Source organism: Schistocerca cancellata, chromosome 7 (genome assembly GCF_023864275.1).
Source record: "Schistocerca cancellata isolate TAMUIC-IGC-003103 chromosome 7, iqSchCanc2.1, whole genome shotgun sequence".
Lineage (NCBI taxonomy): Eukaryota > Metazoa > Arthropoda > Insecta > Orthoptera > Acrididae > Schistocerca > Schistocerca cancellata.
The window spans coordinates 487,276,891-487,301,724 of record NC_064632.1 but is presented as its reverse complement, the minus strand read 5'-3'; the positions used below and the strand labels follow the sequence as shown (position 1 = coordinate 487,301,724).

Here is a 24,834-nt window from a genome sequence, read left to right as displayed (position 1 = left end):
CAGCGGCGTTCGCGGCGCACGAGGCGGAAGGTCAATGTGGAGGCTGGCCGTGTGGCATCGCCCACTCTGCCTGTGAGGGGACATGTGGCTGCTCCTTCAGCAAGGTCCGAGCAGGCACACGGGGGGAGGGGTTTATTAGTTATTGGGAGCTCCAACATTAGGCGGGTGATGGAGCCCCTTAGGGAAATAGCAAGAAGGTCGGGGAAGAAGGCCAGTGTTCACTCTGTCTGCTTGCCGGGGGGTCTCATCCGAGATGTGGAGGAGGCCCTACCGGCGGCGATAGAGAGCACTGGGTGCACCCGACTGCAAATTGTTGCTCATGTCGGCACCAATGACTCCTGCCGTCTGGGTTCAGAGGTCATCCTCAGTTCGTACAGGCGGTTGGCGGAATTGGTGAAGGCGGAAAGCCTCGCTCGCGGGGTGGAATCAGAGCTAACTATTTGCAGTATCGTTCCCAGAACCGATCGCGGTCCTCTGGTTTGGAGCCGAGTGGAAGGCTTAAACCAGAGGCTCAGACGATTCTGCGGAGATCTGGGGTGCAAATTTCTCGACCTCCGCTATCGGGTGGAGAAATGTAGGGTCCCCCTGAATAGGTCAGGCGTGCACTACACGCCGGAAGCGGCTACAAGGGTAGCGGAGTACGTGTGGAGTGCACATGGGGGTTTTTTAGGTTAGAGAATCCCCTCCCTAGGCCCGACAAGACGCCTCCTGAGACGCGGCAAGATAGGAGTAGGCAAAATGCAACAGGGAATAACAATATTAATGTGCTAATAGTAAACTGCAGGAGCGTCTATAGAAAGGTCCCAGAACTGCTCTCATTAATAAACGATCACAACGCCCATATAGTACTAGGGACTGAACGTTGGCTGAAACCAGACGTAAACAGTAACGAAATCCTAAACTCAGATTGGAATGTATACCGCAGAGACAGGCTGAACAGTGAAGGGGGAGGCGTGTTTATAGCGGTAAGAAGTGCAATAGTATCGAAGGAAATTGACGGAGATCCGAAATGTGAAATGATTTGGGTGAAGGTCGCGGTTAAAGCAGGCTCAGACATGGTAATTGGATGTCTCTATAGGCCCCCTGGCTCAGCAGCTGTTGTGGCTGAGCACCTGAAGGATAATTTGGAAAATATTTCGAGTAGATTTCCCCACCATGTTATAGTTCTGGGTGGAGATTTTAATTTGCCGGATATAGACTGGGAGACTCAGATGTTCATAACGGGTGGCAGGGACAAAGAATCCAGTGAAATTTTTTTAAGTGCTTTATCTGAAAACTACCTTGAGCAGTTAAACAGAGAACCGACTCGTGGCGATAACATATTAGACCTTCTGGTGACAAACAGACCCGAACTATTTGAAGAAGTTAACGCAGAACAGGGAATCAGTGATCATAAAGCGGTTATGGCATCGATGATTTCAGCCGTAAACAGGAATATTAAAAAGGGTAGGAAGATTTTTCTGTTTAGAAAAAGTGACAAAAAGCAGATTTCAGAGTACCTGTTGGCTCAACACAAAAGTTTTGTCTCAAGTACTGATAGGATCAGTGGACAAAGTTCAAAACCATCGTACAATATGCGTTAGATGAGTATGTGCCAAGCAAGATTGTAAGAGATGGAAAAGAGCCACCGTGGTTCAACAACCGAGTTAGAAAACTGCTGCGGAAGCAAAGGGAACTTCACAGCAAACATAAACATAGCCAAAGCCTTGCAGACAAACAAAAATTACGCGAAGCGAAATGTAGTGTGAAGAGAGCTATGCGAGAGGCGTTCAATGAATTCGAAAGTAAAGTTCTATGTACTGACTTGGCAGAAAATCCTAAGAAATTTTGGTCTTATGTCAAAGCGGTAGGTGGATCAAAACAAAATGTCCAGACACTCTGTGACCAAAATGGTACTGAAACAGAGGATGACAGACTAAAGGCCGAGATACTAAATGTCTTTTTCCAAAGTTGTTTCACAGAGGAAGATTGCACTGTAGTTCCTTCTCTATATTGTCGCACAGATGACAAAATGGTAGATATCGAAATAGACGACAGAGGGATAGAGAAACAATTAAAATCGCTCAAAAGAGGAAAGGCCTCTGGACCTGATGGGATACCAGTTCAATTTTACACAGAGTACGCGAAGGAACTTGCCTCCCTTCTTGCAGCGGTGTACCGTAGGTCCCTAGAAGAGCGTAGCGTTCCCAAGGATTGGAAAAGGGCACAGGTCATCCCCGTTTTCAAGAAGGGACGTCGAACAGATGTGCAGAACTATAGACCTATATCTCTAACGTCGATCAGTTGTAGAATTTTGGAACACGTATTGTGTTCGAGTATAATGACTTTTCTGGAGACTAGAAATCTACTCTGTAGGAATCAGCATGGGTTTCGAAAAAGACGGTCATGTGAAACCCAGCTCGCGCTATTCGTCCACGAGACTCAGAGGGCCATAGACACGGGTTTACAGGTAGATGCCGTGTTTCTTGACTTCCGCAAGGCGTTCGATACAGTTCCCCACAGTCGTTTATTGAACAAAGTAAGAGCATATGGACTATCAGACCAATTGTGTGATTGGATTGAGGAGTTCCTAGATAGCAGGACGCAGCATGTTATTCTCAATGGAGAGAAGTCTTCCGAAGTAAGAGTAATTTCAGGTGTGCCGTAGGGGAGTGTCATAGGACCGTTGCTTTTCACAATATACATAAATGACCTGGTGGATGACATCGAAAGTTCACTGAGGCTTTTTGCAGATGATGCTGTGGTGTATCGAGAGGTTGTAACAATGGAAAATTGTACTGAAATGCAGGAGGATCTGCAGCGAATTGACGCATGGTGCAGGGAATGGCAATTGAATCTCAATGTAGACAAGTGTAATGTGCTGCGGATACACAGAAAGATAGATCCTTTATCATTTAGCTACAAAATAGCAGGTCAGCAACTGGAAGCAGTTAATACCATAAATTATCTGGGAGTACGCATTAGGAGTGATTTAAAATGGAATGATCATATAATGTTGATCGTCGGTAAAGCAGATGCCAGACTGAGATTCATTGGAAGAATCCTAAGGAAATGCAATCTGAAAACAAAGGAAGTAGGTTACAGTACGCTTGTTCGCCCACTGCTTGAATACTGCTCAGCAGTGTGGGATCCGTACCAGATAGGGTTGATACAAGACATAGAGAAGATCCAACGGAGAGCAGCGCGCTTCGTTACAGGATCATTTAGTAATCGCGAAAGCGTTACGGAGATGATAGATAAACTCCAGTGGAAGACTCTGCAGGAGAGACGCTCAGTAGCTCGGTACGGGCTTTTGTCAAAGTTTCGAGAACATACCTTCACCGAAGAGTCAAGCAGTATATTGCTCCCTCCTACGTATATCTCGCGAAGAGACCATGAGGATAAAATCAGAGAGATTAGAGCCCACACAGAGGCATACCGACAATCCTTCTTTCCACGAACAATACGAGACTGGAATAGAAGGGAGAACCGATAGAGGTACTGAAGGTACCCTCCGCCACACACCGTCAGGTGGCTTGCGGAGTATGGATGTAGATGTAGATGTAGATGTAATTCTGTGTCCTAGACAGCTTGAGCAAAATGGCACTTGTCAATGCTGAGTATTAACCATGCTGATTATAATCATTTGAACCCATCCTCCAATTGTCTCACTTGCTCTAGTGTATCCTTGTCATAAACTATTATGTAATCTAAATATACAATACAGGTTTTAGGCCTTAACCCTCTTAAAACTCCATCCAGTAACTGCTGAAAAGTAGAAGGTGAATTTTTCAAACTGAATGACTTTCGCTTACACTGGTAATGACCACAAAGTGCCATAAATGCTGTTTTTGGTCTATCCTAAAGTGCTACTTCTGACTAACGATAATCTCTTTTGAGATCCACTGTCGTAAAGTAATGACACTGACCCAAATTATCCGAGGCTTCCATAATATTAAACATGTGTGACCTGAGGCTGATATTTGTAATAAATATTATTTTAGGAGATCCAGTATTTGTGATTCTTGGAGTTTTCCCATCAGATAGAATATTTCATCATATTTCAGATTTGAATCCAGGACAGCATAACTCATATTCGAATGTTTCAGCTGTTAACCATTCATCAATTTTTAAAATGAGGCAGTGATAGTTCTGAGTTACCAGTGTCCAAGTTTGCCTGTTTATCTGTGGAAATGCCAAAATTATGAGGTAAATAGATATACTGTGGAGTAAAATTAACATAAGTCAGCACTCCAGCACCACAAATCATAGGTAAAAATTATGCAGCTCAGACAAAAAAGCAGCAAGTATTGAGTCTGCAAATCTACAGTGTTTATGCTCACACATTAAGTCACCTGGGATTTCTGAATGGTGTGGAGATTTGACAAGGAGAAATGTGGTATCATCCAGAGATCATGGTGCCACACCAAAGTTGGAAACGCGAATCAGTACCACAGACATTAGTGATGGTTCGCTGCAATACACAACAATTGAAGGCACTCCAGAAGACCACGCATCCCTCTCAGTATTGCAGTGCTTTCACACTGAGGTCAATATAGTGTTGAGGATGCAAGAGCTCAGACTTCAAGGAGTCAAAATCATAGTGTAGGACCAATAAGCCATTGAAGTTTCTGATGAACTTGTACTTTAGCAAAGGTTGAACATTGTACCTCAGGAGACCAGTTTGTTAATTAGTGAATCAGGTGATTAATTAAAAATCAATGACAGTTGTAATTTATCCGACAATCCTGTGGCAAGGAAGTATGCCAAAGTTAAGTAAACCATTTATTTATGTAATAGAGTGAATAAATACTTCATAAGTTACAATTGCTTTGTGCCACCTCACCGAGCAGTCAAAGAACCCACATTTATGGTTGGATGATTGTAGTTTTGTTTAGTCATAAAGAAAATGGTTACATAAATTTGTAACAGAACAAGCCTGATGATAATACACTACTACTTTTGATATAGTTTTACACTGAATGCTGCTGTTTGCCATGTAGCTAATAGGAATTTTCAATCCTTGAATCAAGGTACCATAAGCAGATAATTTGTAGAATTTTCTTTTGGGTTAGTAACAATTCTCAATTTCTTAATGTGTGCTATACAGTAGTTTGTTTAATACCTTTATACTGGAGTATGTATCTCCACTGTGAATCATAGACAAGGAGATAAAGTTTGTGTGAAAATTATTTTTGTACCTTGTATTGTGATTGTACAATCAAAGTTCAGCTGAAAATGATCTTTGTTAATAGCATTTTATTTTTTTCTTGTTTTGAATTACATAATATAGTGTTTGTGAGATTGAGATGTAAAATATTTGTTGTGAATCAAGTGTGTTCAGCTGTCATTTGAGCTTAATCTGGTAATGTTGAGTTTGGACTTTTGATTAGTACACTTATGTCATCAGTATACAGTTCAGGTTTTGAACCATTGTTTAAAGCTATTGGAGGATCATTTATGTAGCTTAAGAACAAGAATGAACGAGGCACTGGTCCTTATAGGGCCATACTTGCTATGTTGTCATATTCTGAGGTTAATTTCAGTTCTGTCTCAGTCTGACAGTATGACCCTCTTCTTTCTATTATGATAAAACTCTAACTACGCAACAGGGATGTCATTAGTGCCATAACATTTTAGTTTTCCAAGTAGAATTTTATAGTCCGCTCATTCGAGAACTTCAGTAAAACCACAGAAAGCCCCAGCAGGATAAACTTCCTTGTTTGGCTCAGCTAGGACTTCATAAGTGAGTTCCTGTGCAGCATTCTCTGTGGAGAATCCTTTACAGAAGCTGAAATGACAAGGAAACTACACCAATTTCACCTCATATTTTAAGGAGAAAAAAGTACACTTGCAAAAATTAACCCCAGCAATTGACTCCATAGGAAAATTTCAGCCATAATTCTGTTAATATGCAGTTATAACAGTCTGAATATACAGAACATTTTTTCACACAAGTGACCTCTAAATTGGTGCCACCATTTTCCATACAAACTACATTTAGTATGGCACCCCTTCCCTTTCCTGTCCTCACTCATACTTTAGATGCATGCCTATAAAAATAAACCAGTCTAGTGAGCATGGAAATGGGTTGTTTTCAGTACTTATTATGATACTTCCTGTGTACAAATTTTTCACCAGGAACAATCTCTGGCATCCCTCTTAACTTTGTGTCCCAAGTGATCACTTGTGTTGAAAGAGCCTTAAACCAGACCATTGCCCCAATGCAGCCACATAATATCCGAGTGTGGAGTAGTGTACAGTGGAGTGACAACCAGAGCTAACCAATTAACAGTGTGTTGAAGGCGAGGGAAGAGGGGAGGTGGACACAACTGTCCAAAATGTTTTTAAATTTTTCTTGAACACACATTATCCTGTGTCAAAAATAGGTAAGCAAGTATGAGTGCATAATATGTTAACCTCATGCAGATATGTATTCAATATTAGTTTAACAGTATTCTCATATTGATATTCTGCATCTCTGTATGTGCCTCAAAATCAAAATGATTAAACCAAAGCAACTGAAGAATTATTATGATATGGTGTTAATATTTTTCGACTAACAGTTTAATCAAACCAATCATATTTAAGATTAGCAATCTTCTTCTAATGTACTTCACTTTAGCGGTGTCAGTCTTAAAATTCAAAACAAACACTCACAAAATCAATAATAATAACTAAACAGCACTACCTCTACCTACATCTACATCTATATCTACATCCATACTCCTTGAGTACCTCTATTGGTTCTCCCTTCTATTCCAGTCTCGTATTGTTCGTGGAAAGAAGGATTGTCGGTATGCTTCTGTGTGGGCTCTAATCTCTCTGATTTTATCCTCATGGTCTCTTCGCGAGATATACGTAGAAGGGAGTCATATACTGCTTGACTCGTCGGTGAAGGTATGTTCTCAAAACTTTAACAAAAGCCCGTACCGAGCTACTGAGTGTCTCTCCTGCAGAGTCTTCCACTGGGGTTTATCTATCATCTCCATAATGCTTTCACGATTACTAAATGATCCTGTAATGAAGTGTGCTGCTGTCCGTTGGATCTTCTCTATCTCTTCTATCAACCCTATCTGTTACGGATCCCACACTGCTGAGCAGTATTCAAGCAGTGGGTGAACAAGCGTACTGTAACCTACTTCCTTTGTTTCTGGATTGCATTTCCTTAGGATTCTTCCAATGAATTTCAGTCCGGCATCTGCTTTACCAACGATCAACTTTATATGATAATTCCATTTTAAATCACTCCTAATGCGTACTCCCAGATAATTTATGGAATTAACTGCTTCCAGTAGCTGACCTGCTATTTTGTAGCTAAATGATAAGGGATCTATCTTTCTATGTATTCGCAGCACATTACACTTGTCTACATTGAGATTCAATTGCCATTCCCTGCACCATGCGTCAATTTGCTGCAGATCCTCCTGCATTTCAGTACAATTTTCCATTGTTAAAACCTCTCAATACACCACAACATCATCTGCAAAAAGCCTCAGTGAACTTCCGATGTCATCCACAAGGTCATTTATGTATATTGTGAATAGAAATGGTCCTATGACACTCCCCTGCGGCACACCTGAAATCACTCTTACTTCGGAAGACTTCTCTCCATTGAGAATGACATGCTGCGTTTTGTTATCCAGGAACTCTTCAATCCAATCACACAATTGGTCTGATAGTCCATATGCTCTTACTTTGTTCATTAAACGACTGTGGGGAACTGTATCGAACACCTTGCGGAAGTCAAGAAACACGGCGTCTACCTGTGAACCAGTGTCTATGGCCCTCTGAGTCTCATGGACGAATAGCGCGAGGTGTGTTTCACATGACCACCTTTTTCGAAACCCATGCTGGTTCCTACAGAGTAGATTTCTAATCTCCAGAAAAGTCATTATACTCGAACATAATACATGTTCCAAAATTCTACAACTGATCGACGTTAGAGATATAGGTCTATAGTTCTGCACATCATTTCGACGTCCCTTCTTGAAAACGGGGATGACCTGTGCCCTTTTCCAATCCTTGGGAATGCTACGCTCTTCTAGAGACCTACGGGACACCGCTGCAGGTAGGGGGGCAAGTTCCTTCACGTACTCTGTGTAAAATCGAACTGGTATCCCATCAGGTCCAGCCGCCTTTCCTCTTTTGAGTGATTTTAATTGTTTCTCTATCCCTCTGTCATCTATTTCGATATCTACCATTTTGTCATCTGTACGACAATCTAGAGAAGGAACTACAGTGCAGTCTTCCTCTGTGAAACAGATTTGGAAAAAGACATTTAGTATTTCGGCCTTTAATCTGTCATCCTCTGTTTCAGTACCATTTTGGTCACAGAGTGTCTGGACATTTTGTTTTGATCCACCAACCGCTTTGACATAAGACCAAAATTTCTTAGGATTTTTTGCCAACTCAGTACATAGAACTTTACTTTCGAATTCATTGAATGCCTCTCGCATAGCCCTCATCACACTACATTTCACTTCGCGTAATTTTTATTTGTCTTCAAGGCTTTGGCTATGTTTATGTTTGCTGTGAAGTTCCCTTTGCTTCTACAGCAGTTTTCTAACTCGGTTGTTGTACCACGGTGGCTCTTTTCCATCTCTTACGATCTTACTTGGCACACACTCATCTAACGCATATTGTACAATGGTTTTGAACTTTGTCCACTGATCCTCAATACTATCTGTACTTGAGACAAAACTTTTGTGTTGAGCCATCAGGTACTCTGAAATCTGCTTTTTGTCACTTTTGCTGAACAGAAAAATCATCCTACTTTTTTTAATATTTCTATTTACAGCGGAAATCATCAATGCAGTAACCGCTTTATCATCGCTGATTCCCTGTTCTGCGTTAACTGTTTCAAATAGTTTGGGTCTGTTTGTCACCAGAAGGTCTAATATGTTATCGTCATGAGTCGGTTCTCTATTTAACTGCTCAAGGTAGTTTTCAGATAAAGCACTTAAAAGAATTTCACTGGATTCTTTGTCTCTGCCACCCGTTATGAACGTTTGAGTCTCCCAGTCTATATCCGGCAAATTAAAATCTCCACCCAGAACTATAACATGGTGGGGAAATCTACTCAAAATATTTACCAAGTTATCCTTCAGGTGCTCAGCCACAGCAGCTGCTGAGCCAGGGGGCCTATAAGACATCCAATTACCATGTCTGAGCCTGCTTTAACTGTGACCTTCACCCAAATTATTTCACATTTCGGATCTCAATCAATTTCCTTTGATACTATTGCAGTTCTTATCGCTATAAACACGCCTCCCCCTGCACTGTCCAGCCTGTGTCTGCAGTATACATTCCAATCTGAGTTTAGGATTTCATTACTGTTTACATCTGGTTGCAGCGAACTTTCTGTCCCTAGTATTATATGGGCATTGTGACCGTTTGTTAGTGAGAGCAGTTCCGGGACCTTTCTATAGATGCTCCTGCAGTTTACTATTAGCACATTAATATTGTTATTCCCTGTTGCATTTTGCCTACTCCTACCTTGCCGCTTCTCAGGAGGCGTCTTGTCAGGCCTAGGGAGGGAATTCTCTAACCTAAAAAACCCACATGTTCACTCCAGACGTACTCCGCTACCCTTGTAACCGCTTCCAGACTCCCCACTGCCGCTACACTCCGAGGCAGCAGCCTGAAGACGGCTGACCATGGCCATCAACACGTTCAGCTGTTCGCGAACAGTAGCCAGCTCCTCCTGCGTCTGTACACAGCAGTCACACATCCTATCCATCCCAAGAAATCAATTTACTGTAGTGCATGCCTGACGTATTCAGGGGGACCCTACATCTCTCCACTCGATAGCGGAGGTCGAGAAATTTGCACCCCAGATCTCCGCAGAATCGTCTGAGCCTCTGGTTTAAGCCTTCTACTCGGCTCCAAACCAGAGGGCCGTGATCGGTTCTGGGAACGATACTACAAATAGTTAGCTCAGATTCCACCCCGCGAGCGAGGCTTTCCGCCTTCACCAATTCCGCCAACCGCCTGTATGAACTGTGGATGACCTCTGAACCCAGACGGCAGGAGTCATTGGTGCCGACGTGAGCAACAATTTGCAGTCGGGTGCACCCAGTGCTCCCTATCGCCGCCGGCAGGGCCTCCTCCTCATCTCGGATGAGACCCCCTGGCAAGCAGACAGAGTGAACACTGGCCTTCTTCCCCGACCTTTCCGCTATTTCCCTAAGGGGCTCCATCACCCGCCTAATGTTGGAGCTCCCAATAACTAATAAACCCCTCCCCCCGTGTGCCTGCTCGGACATTGCTGAAGGAGCAGCCACATGTTGACTCACAGGCAGAGTGGGCGATGCCACACGGCCAGCCTCCACATTGACCCTCCGCCTCGTGCGCCGCTGAACCCACCACACCCCTTGGGGAGAGGGTGGCCCAACGGCGCCCGGTACCCGTGTAGATGTCTCGACAGCAGGGACAGTGGGTGAAGCATGTAACACCTGGGGTGTACCATGCGATGCACCAGACTCCCCACTGCCGCTACACTCTGAGGCAGCAGCCTGAAGACGGCTGACCACGGCCATCAACACGTTCAGCTGTTTGCGAACAGTAGCCAGCTCCTCCTGCGTCCGTACACAGCAGTCACACATCCTATCCATCCTAAGAAATCAATTTACTGTAGAGAGTTAATCAACTTTTAACTAGACTGCTAATTCACTAAAGGCGGCTGATTGTTGACTAAACTGTGGTTGCTAGACACTTCTTGTAGAAAACAATGAAAATAACACTACCTGTCTCTGGACTGTATTGAAAACAAACACTAGCACTACTGGCACTATGGTTGACAAAGGGACTCTCTCTGACTGTATTCAAAACAAACACGAAATCTATGGAACATTATTACTAGCACTCGACAATTAAAGCTTCCTAAAAAGCAAAAACACATGGAAGAAGAAGTGACAAGTAAGAAAAATACAGTTAATACTTAAATTAACGTAGCTCACTGCACAACAGACGTGAAGAAGATGGCAGTTATGATGACACTGACACTACTGGCACTATGGCTGACTAAAGGACTCTCTCTGACTGTATTCAAAACAAACATGAAATCTATGGAACACTATTACTAGCACTTGACAATTAACGCTTCCTAAAAGCGAAAACACACGGAAGAAGAAGTGACAAGTGAGGAAAATACAGTTAATACTTACATTAACGTAGCTCGCTGCACAGCAAACGTGAAGCAGACGGCAGTTATGACGAGCTACTCATTCATTTCATTAACTTACGGAGCATTTGTGAGTTGAAGCATAAAAATGTTAAAAGAAAAGAGGTCTCTGGCACCATCTACAGGTTATAAACCATGCATTGTGACCCAGCGAACAAACCTTGTTACCTATATCCAAACAGTACTTCACAAACCTTTTACTCACTTCACTGTACAGTGCTTCGCACTCGGGCATTAGGTGGCTATAGTAGGTGGGAGAGAGTGACAACCATTGTATATTCAGAAGGTCATGACTGCATACTGTCATAATTATGGCCCAAATATTCACACAGGATCAATTGCTGAGGCTGATACTTGCAAGTGTGCTTTTTTCTGCTTAAAATGTGAGGTCGAGTTGGTGACATTTCCTTATGAGAGGCAGTTAGCAAGTCCTTCTGGAGGAAAAAAAAGGGGCGGGGGTCTCAGTTTCCTACTGAAGGCCACTTTCTCAAAACTTTTGAAAAGGCTGTAAATAGTGAAACAGCCTTGTGATTAGACATGGCTTGCTTATCTTCACTTTTATTGACTGATGTTACTGCAATGTATTTAGCCTGTCAGAAAGCATGTCCGGAGTCACTGATGGATTGCAGTGATATCCCCATCAAGCACTACAAGATTTTTTATTACTCTCCTAGAATCGCCATCATAGTAAGCTACTTTCCTCCAGGACTTTATGCAATATGTCACCATTAGCCATTTGAACTATGCAACTAATCTTCAACATTCTTCTGTAACATGAAATGACAAAAGAGATGCTATGTTCTTCTCTGTAATGTTTATTGGACATGTTTCACTTAGGACAAATACTTAAAAAAAGACTTCTAGTAGTTAAATTCTTATGTGATATTAATGTACTTCTCTTCTTCAGAAAAACTTTTCTTGCCATTGCCAATATACATCACTTATTCTCCTTATTTCTATTGACATTTATTATTTTGTTCCAAAATATCAAAACTCATCTATTATTTTTAGGATGTAACTCCCTGATTTAATTTACCCGGAATCACCTAGCTTAATTCTGCTAGACTCCATTGCCCATGTTTCAGTTTTATTGATACACAGCCGGCCGGTGTGGCTGTGCGGTTCTAGGCGCTTCAGTCTGGAACTGCGTGACCGCTACGGTCGCAGGTTTGAATCCTGCCTCGGGCAAGGATGTGTGTGATGTCCTTAGGTTAGTTAGGTTTAATTAGTTCTAAGTTCTAGGCAACTGATGACCTCAGAAGTTAAGTTGCATAGTGCTCAGAGCCATTTGAACCATTTATTGATACACACCATTTACCCCTTTTTCAAGATACTGCCTATTATGAAACTTCCTGGCAGATTAAAACTGTGTGCCCGACTGAGACTCGAACTTGGGACCTTTGCCTTTCGTGGGCAAGTGCTCTAAGCAAGAAAATCCAGCTTGTTGGTTTAGACTATGACTTTATCCAGAACTTTCATTATGTGGACCATAATTGTACCCATCAAACTTAAATTGCATCCCTCTTGCAAGAAAGGAGTCTTATCTTCAAAGCTTGTAGCATGGGGTCATACTGACTAACTGCATCACAGAATAAAACTAAATTCAGACTGAGAAAACATTCATAATGCTATAATGTTTGTTAATATATTCACTCTTCTTCATAACTTCCAAAATCTTGAAAGGACTGTTATTCTTTTTCAATATATTCTATTAAAGTTCACTGATTTATTCAAGTAAAATTAATTTTGCAGAGTAAATTGCTATTCTGACAACAATAGTTGTATCATCTGTAAACTGTGGAATGCCTTTTATAGTTTATCCTTGTGGAAGCTTGTTCTCTGTCTCCAGTGATCTTATTGTTGAAGGGATCTAAAATCTTATCTTCCTTCAGTTTGGAACAATGGAAACTCCTCTAGGAATATCAACAATGTAGGAAAAGACACACTGCTACTTACCATAAAGAAGAGACATTAAGTTGCAGACAGGCACAATTAAAAGACACTTTCATAAAGCTTTTGACCACAGGCTTCATCATTAAAAGAGAGACACACTCCATTCATACACACAGGCAACCACACTTCATGCGCACATGCCTGCCAACTCCAGCATCTCAGGGCAGAATGCCTTCCTTCAGTGTGGGGAACATAATTTTTCAATTTCTTTCAAGCTTCATTTACATTATGATTTATTTTTTATGTAAGAATTATTATTTTTTAGCTGCTCAGTGCAGACCTTTGGTTTGTAATATTCAGGATAATTTGCAAAGATTACAGAGATGTTCTTCTTTATAAGTTCCACAAACTACAATACTGTCCAACAAGTTTGCACAAAGGACTGGTCCCTGTTAGTTGTTCTAGTTATCACCAGAAAATATTTCAGATTCTGTCTTCTGCTACAGTTTTGCCCCCTATAGATTCCTCAAGCACTACGGAAGTCATTCTTTGGTGTCTTAAACACATATCCTATTATCCTGCCCCTTCATCCTGTCAGTTTTTCCACAAGTTCCTCTCATCACTGTTTCTGTGGATAGCCTCCTTGCTCCGTATATTATCTGTCCAACTAATTTTGAACATCCATCTGTAGCACCACATCTCAAATGTTTCAGTTCTTTTCTGTTCCAGTTTTTCCACAGTCCACTTCCAGAGAATGCTCTGCACCAGAAGTACATTTTCAGAAATTTCTTCCTCAAATTGAGTCCTATGTGTGACACCATTAGAGTTCTCTAGGTCAGATGTGCCCTCTTTGCCTGTGAAAGTCTGCTTTCTATGACCTTGTTTCACCCATCACGGCTTATTTTGTTTCCAAAATAGCAGAATTCCTTAACTTCGTGTACTTAGTGACCACCAGTTCTCATGTTAAGTTTCTCATTATTCTCGTTTCTGCTACTTCTCATTTTTTTGGTCTCTTTTTCCAGTGTACTCTAAAGCCGTATTCGGGAACATTAGACTGTTCATTCCATTCAACAGACCCTGTAATTCTTCAATTTCATGGAGGATTGCAATGTCATCAGTGAATCTTATCATTCGTATTCTTTCACTATGAATATTAATCCAGTTCCTGAACCTTTCTTATATTTCTGTCATTGCTTCCTTGATGTATAGGTTGAACAGTAGGAGCAGACGACTACATCCCTGTCTAATACCCTTTCTGATCCTAGCACTTTATTTTGGTCTTCAATTCTTATTTTTACCTCTTTGTTCTTGTACATATTGTACATTCTCTTTCTACATCCTAGTCCTATGGTCTTTCTAATACTTGCACTTCAGTCTAGGTCTTGCACTCCTATTGTTCCCTCTTGGTGCTCATAAATATACTGTAGAGAAATCTGACGTTGCACAGATATTTATTTATAGCTCTGTGTCCACGCCCATACCACACAGTGGATGGCCTTGTGCTTAATGTTTATGATGTCACATCTCCTGAACTGTGTGTTGGACAAAGATATAATGTTGTAGATACATTCAGAGGCATATGTGGATACTATCTGCAGCTTGTGTTGCAAGTGGAGTTTGTAGCAACAAAGTAATAAATTTAAACATTATGCATGATGCGACACTTTGTCATGCATCTCACTGTTTATGATATCATACCTCCTGACCTATGTGTCATACAGTGATACAATATTGTAGGCACATTCAGTGGCAAATGTGCATACTGTCTGTGAAATTTATTGCAAATAGAATTAGTACCAAAGAAGTAATAAATTTAAAGGTCATACATGATGCGGCAGTTTTTCATGTATGTCATTGTTTATTATGTCATATCTCATGAGCTCTGTATCCTACAATGATGTAATTTACATTCAGTGATGTAAGTGCATACTATCTGCAGAATGTTTCACAAATACAGTTAGTAGTAAAGAAGTAATAAATTATAATGTTGTGCCTCATGCAGTACTATTACTGCATCAACAGTAGGAAAGTACTAAGCAATAAACCTTTTTTCTTTCATCATTTTATAGGGGTTGACAGTGAGAAAAAATTTGCAAGGATTTGAAATTATGTTTAAAGTTTGTTTCAAGTCACTAAAAACTCTCATTCTCAAATGCCGGATGAATGAAGTCTGGGAATTCACACATTGTGGGCTAAGCTTCTTTTTCAGCACCACCACCCCTTTGATACTTAGATGGTTCTTACCCCCATAGAAATTGTTGCTTGACAGTAAGGTATGTGTGTACCAAGTTTGGGTGAAATCTGTTCAGTGGTTTAGAAGATGTGGAACACACACACACACACACACACACACACACACACACACACACACACACACACATGGAACGCACACACACAATTTTATAATATGTATGGATTACCCATCTATCCCTAAATATTACACCTATTTTCCTGAGAATTTGAGCATCTTGTACCATTTTACATTGCCAAATATTTTTTGTAGACTCACAAATCCTATACACATGTATTGATTTTCCTTAAATCTTGTTTCCATTATCAGGTATAAGTCAGATCTACCTTTGTGGTGCCTTTATCTTCCCTAAAGCCAAACTAATCATCATCTAACAAATCCTTGATTTTCCTTTCCATTGTTCTGTATATTGTTCTTGTCAGCAATTTGGATACATGAGTTGTTAAAGTAAGTCACAACAGTACAGTGTTCTCAACCACTAGTCTAAAGCACTGTCCTCTCCTAAATTACCTTGTATTATCCAAGGGTCTCATGTTCAGCCCTAAACCTCCATTTAATCATGCTATTATGGTGAAGGACCTACTTTCCTTCACACATAATGTCAATGGGAACTATCACTTTTCAACCCAATCCCAAAACCTTTCAAACAGCAAACCTGACATTGAACCCTGCTTTAAAAAGTTCCAACTATGGTCCCAACTCGATTCACCACTGCTATCTCAAAATTATCCATTACAAGCCTTCCAAGAATTTCTCATATCTAGCATTGCTTCACAGCACTCCCTTAGGTCCCTACAACGTGAGCCTAACCTGTCTTCTGCACAACTCCAAGCTCTTCGTACCCCAAAAGCTGATGACTACATTATTATGCTTCCAGCAGACAAGGGATCTTCCACTGTGGTACTTGACTAACAGGAAAGTGTCATTGAAGGTCTATGACAGCTCTCTGACACCTCTACACACAGCATCTGCCATCAAGATCCCATCCCTGTGATTAAAACTGACCTGCAGTCCCTCCTTGAAATCTCAGGCCCCTCACAGGGACTAACACCTCAATCCATAGAACTTCTTACCCCATCCAAACAACCCACCCTCACCTGTTCCGAATCCCATGCCACTTTCCTTGATGTTGATCTCATCCTCACCAAAGGCCAGCTACACACTTCTGTCCACATTCAACCTTCTAACAAACAACAGTACTTACATTTTTACAATTACCATACTTCCCATGTCAAATAGTCCCTCCCATACAGCCTTGGAATTCGAGGCAAACGTATTTGTTCAGATGCAGACTCTTTACAACAATACACTTCTATTCTCACCTCAGCCTTCACCAAACATAATTACCCCACCAGCCTAGTTCAGAAACAGTTTTCCTGGGCCATCACATCCAATTCTGATACTGCTGATCCCTCCAAAAAACATACTAGGAGTACACCACTTGTCGCTCAGTATTATCCTGATCTTGAATGTATTAATCAGCTACTACTACAAGGCCATGACTTCCTAAGATTATGCCCTGATATGAGGTCCATTCTGTCTGAGATTTTGCCCACCACATTCAGAATAGCTTTGTGTCGCCATCTCAATCTCCACAATATCTTTGTCAGACACTATGCTCCTTCTGTACCCGTCTCCCTACTCTATGGCTCGTACCCCTGTGACTGCCTCCAATGCAAGACTCACCCTTTGCACCATTCTACCAACACCTATACCAACACTGTAACTAGCTATCAAAGGAGAGCCACCTGTGAAATGAGACACGTCTATACCACCTTTTATGTAAACACTGTTTGGCCTTTTAATTCAGGATGACTACCACCAAGTTATCAGTTAGGATGAGGAGGCATAGGCAGAGGGTGTATACTGCCAACACACTATATCCTGTTAGAGAATATGCACTACAACACGACAGTAGTGACCTTGACACCTGTTGCACCACATGTACCATCAGGATTCTTCCCCAGACGCCAATTTCTCAGAACTTTGGAGGCGGAAACTGGTGCTACAACATGTCCTTGGTTTTTGCCATCCACCTGGCCTTAATTTACGTTAATTTCTTCAGTCTCAACATCTCTTCACAGTAACTATTCCTTCCTTCACTTCATTTTAGTTTTCTACATCTTTCATTTTCTGAACTGTCTATTTTTTTCCATCCTCCTCCCACTTCTAATCACATGCAATGTACTTATCTTTTCACTCTTGTTAATGTGTGCACAATGTTTTAGCAGTAATCTCTATCTTGCATATTACCGTATCTTCCACCTTCAAGCTCTCAGGTTTGCAAATATTGTATAGTGCAGCACCAACAATTAGGCTTTCCTTCTCATCCCATCCAGTAAGTTTCCCCCGACCCGGCGTTCTGGGTGACTTTTCTGAAATTTACCCCTTTTTCTAAACCTCTCCAGTTCATTTCCTTCACCCCTCTTTCTTCCCTTTCAACCTTCTGCCAGAAGAAGGAGCCATTGGCCTCAAAAGCTTGCATACATAATGCATTTTTTATATGTGGGTTGTCTTTGCTTGATGAATAGATTTTTGATCTACCCAACTACATTAAATTTTCAAAAATTGAGTATTTTCGTTGATACAAGGTGATTGTGTGATAGTTCATGCCCATATCTGCCCTTGCCATCTTTGGGGTTGTGTGGATGATATTATTCTCAAAGTCTCTACAAATAAATTTGCATAGACACATGATTGTCACTCCCTGTCCTCAATAATTTTAACAGGTGTGACATGAAGTCAAGTAAGATTTATGCACCCATTTTTATGTCATTAGAAGATCGTGTCAGTGCTGTTATGGATGCAATAAAAATATATGGAGATTGCTTCTCTTATCAGGTGCAGTTGCTGTATGCAGTCCATCCTCAGTGGCCAGAGACAAGGTCATGTGTGTGTGAATTGTGCTTGTGTGAATGTGTGTGTGTTTTCTAATTTAGAAGAAGGCCTTTTGGTTGAAAGCTCAAATGTATAGCAGTCTTTTTGCTGAGCCTGTCAGTGATTCAACATCTCCTCCATACAGTGAGTAACAATCTAATCTTTTCATAATATTGCTGTTTTTCCATCTTGGATTTTCCAGAGTAGAAACTGCTTATATCTTATTTCATAAATAAATTTGCCATGAATTTAATTTTAGTATTGAGATAAACTGACAACTTTATTGCTTAAAAAACTGAGTCTGAAGATTGTCCCTTTATTGAAGTCCATCTATGTTGTGTTGGGACATATAAAGTAATTGCATTGTTTCTTTCAGGAAAATCTCTATGAATGCATTTTGTGTGCCTGTTGCTCTACGTCATGCCCTTCGTACTGGTGGAATGGCACTAAATTTCTGGGACCAGCAGCACTCCTGCACGTAAGTGTCTGAAGTCCTCTTCACATTGCTTTTGAGGTTCCTTTTATTTTACAAGAAAATTCACTTTCACTCTTTCTAGGGAATTTGTACAACATATTTTCTGTGAGATAACTGGAAAAAAGTTGCTAATCACATATGAAACTTACAACACAACAGAGAGGATGGCAGATGCATTAAAACTAAAATTCTTAGCTTTTAAATTATGCAATTCCTGTTAGCAATTTTTGTGTCTGAGCTACACAGAGATATTTTGGGACGTGTGTTTACTGACCTAGGTGACCACACAATGATTGGTTGCCATGAATAAGAGAGTAAAAATAATTATAAATGAAAATCAAAATAATGTGTATATACTACAGTATTAATTTATTTCATTTATTGGTTTCCATATTACCAGGCCATCATCTGACTTTAACTATCATGGCCAAAGAGGCACAACTTTAGTGAACAACATTGAAAAACATGTTTGACTTCCAGAGTGACATATGAGTACAAAGTAAATGTCATCTTGAAAGTGTAGTGGCAATGAAATTAAAAATGTTGAAGTTAAATGATAAATAAATATGGAGAGAACAAGCCAGAAAAATGTTGATATAAAAACACAAAAAACCGTGCCTTCATAACAGTTTAAATTAAACTAACAATCACAATAAAATGAAATTGATACAAGACAAGAGTGCTGAAGAATAGCTTGAAGTGGTATTATGTACAGAAGGTGGAAAAACTACAAGGAAAATGTATGTATTATAAAACAACAGGACTTACGGAGTACATAGACAGTCACAATAAAATAAATAAATATATGGAAAATTGTAAAACTTGCAGTTACCAATGCCTCCTTATCTGGAAATAATTTTCTGTGGTGTAAGGAGTGTTTAAGAAGTGAATGTGACTGGCCATTCTGAACCATTTGGTACTTTTGTGATCTAAGAGCCCCAATGCTGCATGCTGATGCATTCAAAGTCAAAGCAAGAGGTAAATGAAGCTGATACAATGTCAGGCAAGAACCAGTTTAAGACATTGCTTCAGCTTATCAAGTACCTAATGACAGTCTGGGACTACTGAAAAGACTTGCCTTTTCTCAGCAGCCAATTCAATGGATGGGCTATCATTACAGTTTGCGGGATAAATTGTGCATAATACATAACCTTACCCATACAAACCTGCAATTTATTTATGTTCTTTGGTGTAGGAACATGAAAAATGGCTACCACATTTTTTGATGTTGGTTTATGGCCATCACAGCTAAGGATATATCCTATATACTAGATGGAAGGCTTAAAGAAGGAGCATTTCTAGTTACACTTTAGTCCGGCTTGTGAAAGGACTAAAAATACCCACTGGAGATTTGAGAGATGCTCCTTCTGAGTCCATTCTGCAATAATTATATCATCCAGATAATTGATATGTGGTGGAATATTGGCAATAGTTTGTTCTACAGATTTCTTGTGTGCTAGCATTGCTGGTAGTAACCTGTTGTATTGATAGAGGCTGTAAGGAGTATTTAATACCAGTATGACTTTGGAAAAACTTGTCCAAAGGAAGTTGAAAATAAGGTTCCAAAAGAGAGCAGCCTTAGGGAAATACAGACCCTATTAATTTTGAAAATAATTCATCAAGATGCAGAAGAGCATATGAGTCCCCAATTGACTGAAAATTTCCCGAACTTTTTAAATCTTCACAGTCTTGCATTAGCACACCTGGTTTGTGAGCAATGACTAAAGGTGATATCCATCTGATACATAGAAATGGGGATGGCACTTTCGGCTCCTTTAAGTGATCCAGTCCTACTTTAATTTCATCCTGCAAGGTTAAAAGTATTGGGTGGGTTCCTAAAAATTTCTGTACTGCCAACTGTTTTAGTGTAATATAGGCAAAAATATTAGAAGCAATTCCCTGGTCTAGATGAAACAAGGCAGCACATTGGAGCCATAAAGGGTGCACTTCTGCACATGTAATAGTATTTTGAATTGCGTATACTGATTTCGGATATAAAACCCATAGACTGTGTCTGCAACCACACCAAAGATACCTTCCACAATGGTTGTGTTACTACAAAGAAAGGAAGAGTTCCAGATACATGCTCACATGTTAATTTCAGATCTACATGGCCTAGTATCACAATTTCATGATGAGCTTATTCCCATAGCTTAGCTGATACCGATTTTAAGGATGGGGAACCTGAGAGAAGATATGTAGGCTGATTAATAATGAAGTCTGTTTGCCCCTGTATCAAAAAGAAATAAAATGGAAGTACCATGAATTATTGCTGACAGCATAAGATGGGATAATAATACCTTTGATTTTTGATGTCATTTATTTGCATCAGCACACTTGACTGATGATGGCACGACTGGCTCTGACAAACATAATACTATACAAGACTGGAAAAAACACTGGTGAGATGCCTCATTAAATGTAGGCAACTGTGTATAGCATTTATAGAAAAACCATCTGGACAGCTAGGCAGTTGGGCAAAGTTTTACCGAGGCTGGCAGGAAAAATTGTTTTGGCGGTGAGTTTTTCACCATTAGATGAACTAGGTCATGCTGCATTTACAGATCGAGATGACAGTTCTGGTGTCTCACAGTCCATAGAAATGGAAACCTGAGCTGCTTGCAGAATCTTGAAACTTCTAGTAATATGCAAGACTCAGCTAAAGAAGGCTCTGACTACCAAAACACTCGAGCATGCACATAAATGCCCAGCACTAATCTAATCAGCACATAACATATTAATGATTCTGCATATGATACTCTACAAGAACACATAAACTTGCATTTTCTACTCAGACCTTCTAGGTGTGCATTCCGAAATGCATAATTGTCTGATTTTGCCTTACAATGTTGCAGGAACTCTAAATGAATGACCACCACATGCATTTTTATAAGAAATGACCACCACATTCATTTTTACATCAAACTGTTCACTTAAAAGTAACTGAGTAGTGGCGATGGGCAGCACTGATGGGCCAGATAAAGTCGTTAATTTTTGCACAAGATAATAGAATTGTAGGTCTGTAGATAATAGATAGGCTTGCAGTTGCTCAGGGCACTCAATATAACTTGTCTAGAAATGAAGTCCTAAATGTTTTGTACACCACCCAGTTCTACTGAATGGCTGGTAATCCAAGATATTGGAAGCAATTGTAAATGTAAGAACCTTCAACATCGCAGCACGTCAGCAATTGTTGGTTAATATATTAAAAAACTAAAAATCTGCCTCGATTGCGAAAAAAGCACCTAGTGTTAAGTGTTAACCCAGGTTTCGGCGTAAATAACTACACCTTCTTCAGAACAGCAATAAAACTCGTAAGTGCCTAAGAAGACCTTTGTCAATGATTAAAAGAACACCATAGCTATACATTTATAAACGAAAAAGAAAAGGAAAACACAAACAGTACATATGTGCAAAGTCAAAACCACTACTTAACTTAATGGTGTACACTCCACCTCACACCGGCCTATGTTCGATGGGCCATGACCTGCCATAAACTGCAGTTACAAATGGTCGCTCACTTACAAGCCTCACCTGCTATGTATGCACCTGCGCAAGACAAGGGAAGTTACTTGAATGCACATGTGCATACAAATACGAGAAAGTTTTACATGGGTTGGGGCTAAATAGCCCATATATTCCCAACCATGGATCAATGTATATCAAAAAATGAAATGGATAGAACAAGAGACAAGCTAAATAGGAGATGAAACCTAAATATAACTGCACACGGTTACTTATGCTAGTAAAGAAACTTATATATGAAGCTACCTATGCAGTTATATTTAGGTTTCATCTCCTATTTAGCTCGTCTCTTGTTCTATCCATTTCATTTTTTGATATACGTTGATCCACAGTTGAGAATATATGGGCTATTTAGCCCCAACCCATGTAAAACTTTCTCGTATTTGTATGCGCATCCACATTCAAGTAACTTCCCTTGTCTTGCGCATGTGCATACATAGCGGGTGAGGCTTGTAAGTGAGCAACCGTTTGTAGCTGCAGTTTATGGTGGGTCATGGCCCATCAAACATAGGCCGGTGTGTGGTGGAGCGTACACCATTAAGTTAAGTAGTGGTTTTGACTTTGCACATATGTACTGTTTGTGTTTTCCTTTTCTTTTTCATTTATAAATGTATAGCTATGGTGTTCTTTTAATCATTGACAAAGGTCTTCTTAGGCACTTGTGGGTTTTATTGTTGTTCTGAAGAAGGTGTAGTTACCTACGCCGAAGCCTGGGTTAACACTTAACACTAGGTGCTTTTTTCACAATCGAGGCAGGTTTTTAGTTTTTTAATACAATTGTTAATGTGCCCAGTTTGTCAGATTCTGTATGATCTTGTGCTACTGATTGAGCTGTTGTTTCCATAGTTCAAAAAACTGCTTGCCAATAGTGGTTGAAACAAGCAGCAAAACACCCTGACAAGCACGGGTTGGGTTATGGTTCCAAAAAATCATCATTGCCACTGTTGCAAGTCTGCTTCTTCAACAACACAGATTTTATTAAGCACAGATTATTTACAAATAAATCAGAGGAAGTAATAGTTCCTAACTCTCCTGGAAATATACGAAATTAAAATCCTCTGGAGGTGGGTAGCTTTTGACCAATACACTACCCTGGAAAATTTTTGAATAACTCCCATGATAGTGCAGGAGAACATTGTTTGCAGATTCAATTAGGAAGCACTCAGATATGAAGCATCACCTCAGTGCACCGGTATACCATCAGTTAGTTTACTGGGAATGCAACAGTCAGTTGAATGGTGAGCAAAGATAGTATCACATTATGCAGACAAGCAAGTCCATGTGCTACTCGAAAATCAATGGTAGATAATAACAAAGTCCAAATCACAGTCCAGGAGAAAACTGCCTAGCACAGGATCATTGTGAGTAGGTACATGGGAGAATTGCAGTAAACATTGCCTGTTTGCAACAAGTGAGTCTGTGGCAGGCAACCCATGGGAGCCATTAAATATGCTGTGGGTATTTTGCCCCATGATGTGGTGCTGGCAGATGTAACCTTTTCCCTCACAAAAAGTCACCTCACTACATGTATGAATAATTATATCAACTGATCTACTGATTCATCCAGTGGGGTTACAATATAAACTATCATTATACTGCTTAATGCTATTTATGCTATTATGATCTAAATTCAACCAAATAAATTAGTAAGAAAGCTGTTACCTTGAGAAACATGCTGCCTCCTCAGTTTTTGTTATGTTGATGATGTTCGTCTGTTATTAGTAGCCTAATAATTACATGAATACAATGGTATTTTTCAAATAAAATATTTTTTACACCTATAAATAATGGTTCTAATTATAGTGTGTTATTAGTTGTCATTCAGGTGTGTAACAAGCACTAATACTCGGCACATAGCCAACAGAACCTTTCAGTCCAGAATCAATATATTCAGATAACTTTTACAATGAGTAGCTAATGAGGTACATTTTTAATTTTCTTTCACATGGCAAAGGTTTCATAGTGGCTCTAAAATGCCTTTGGGAGTGGCAACTAAATTGTAATAATAGCCTATCTATGGAAAGTTACTTCAAAACCAGCCACAGATAAGGACCTCTACATCTACATAGATATTTCGCAAGTCACTGTACAGTGATGGTGGAGAGTATCCTGTTAAAAAGAAGGAATCTCGACAGGAACAAAAAAAGTTTTAGAAGAAGAATGGTGGAAAGATGGGGGAAAGTGGAGAAGTACCATAAATGTCCCAATATGGCTGATCCTGGATAAAGGGGAAACAAAGAAGATGCAAATGATGATGATGAGCAGGGATTTCCATCTTCTTCCCTACCTTAAATGGGAGCTTGCTGAATACCTTACCAGAAGATACATAACTCCAGTCTAAAACCTGTAGAAGTTGGCAAAATCAACATTAAAATAATTTTTATGGCCTGTATTGCAGTAGCCAGTATCTTTATTGTGTCAGTGTATATCACAATTAGGTTGAAACTGATTTTTATTGTTGTTGTTGTTGTTGTTGTTGTTGTTGTTGTGGTATTCAGTCCAGAAACTGGTTTGATGCTTCTCTCCATGCTGCTCTATCCTGTGCAAGCCTCTTCATCTCTGAGTAACCACTGCAATGTACATCCTTCTGAATCTGCTTAGTGTATTCAATATATTGGTCTCCCTCTATGATTTTTACCCTCCATGCTT

The 24,834-nt window shown here is 40.2% G+C and overlaps 1 protein-coding gene across 1 annotated transcript in view; it reads left to right on the top strand.

Moving 5' to 3' along the window:
* Window positions 1-24,834, top strand: part of LOC126092837 (succinate dehydrogenase [ubiquinone] iron-sulfur subunit, mitochondrial-like) — a 116,946-nt gene that overhangs the window by 44,935 nt on the left and 47,177 nt on the right. The window contains exon 3 of the mRNA XM_049908567.1: window positions 18,562-18,663. Within this exon, the coding sequence (XP_049764524.1) occupies window positions 18,562-18,663 (102 nt within the window). The remainder of the gene's footprint in view (window positions 1-18,561; window positions 18,664-24,834) is intronic.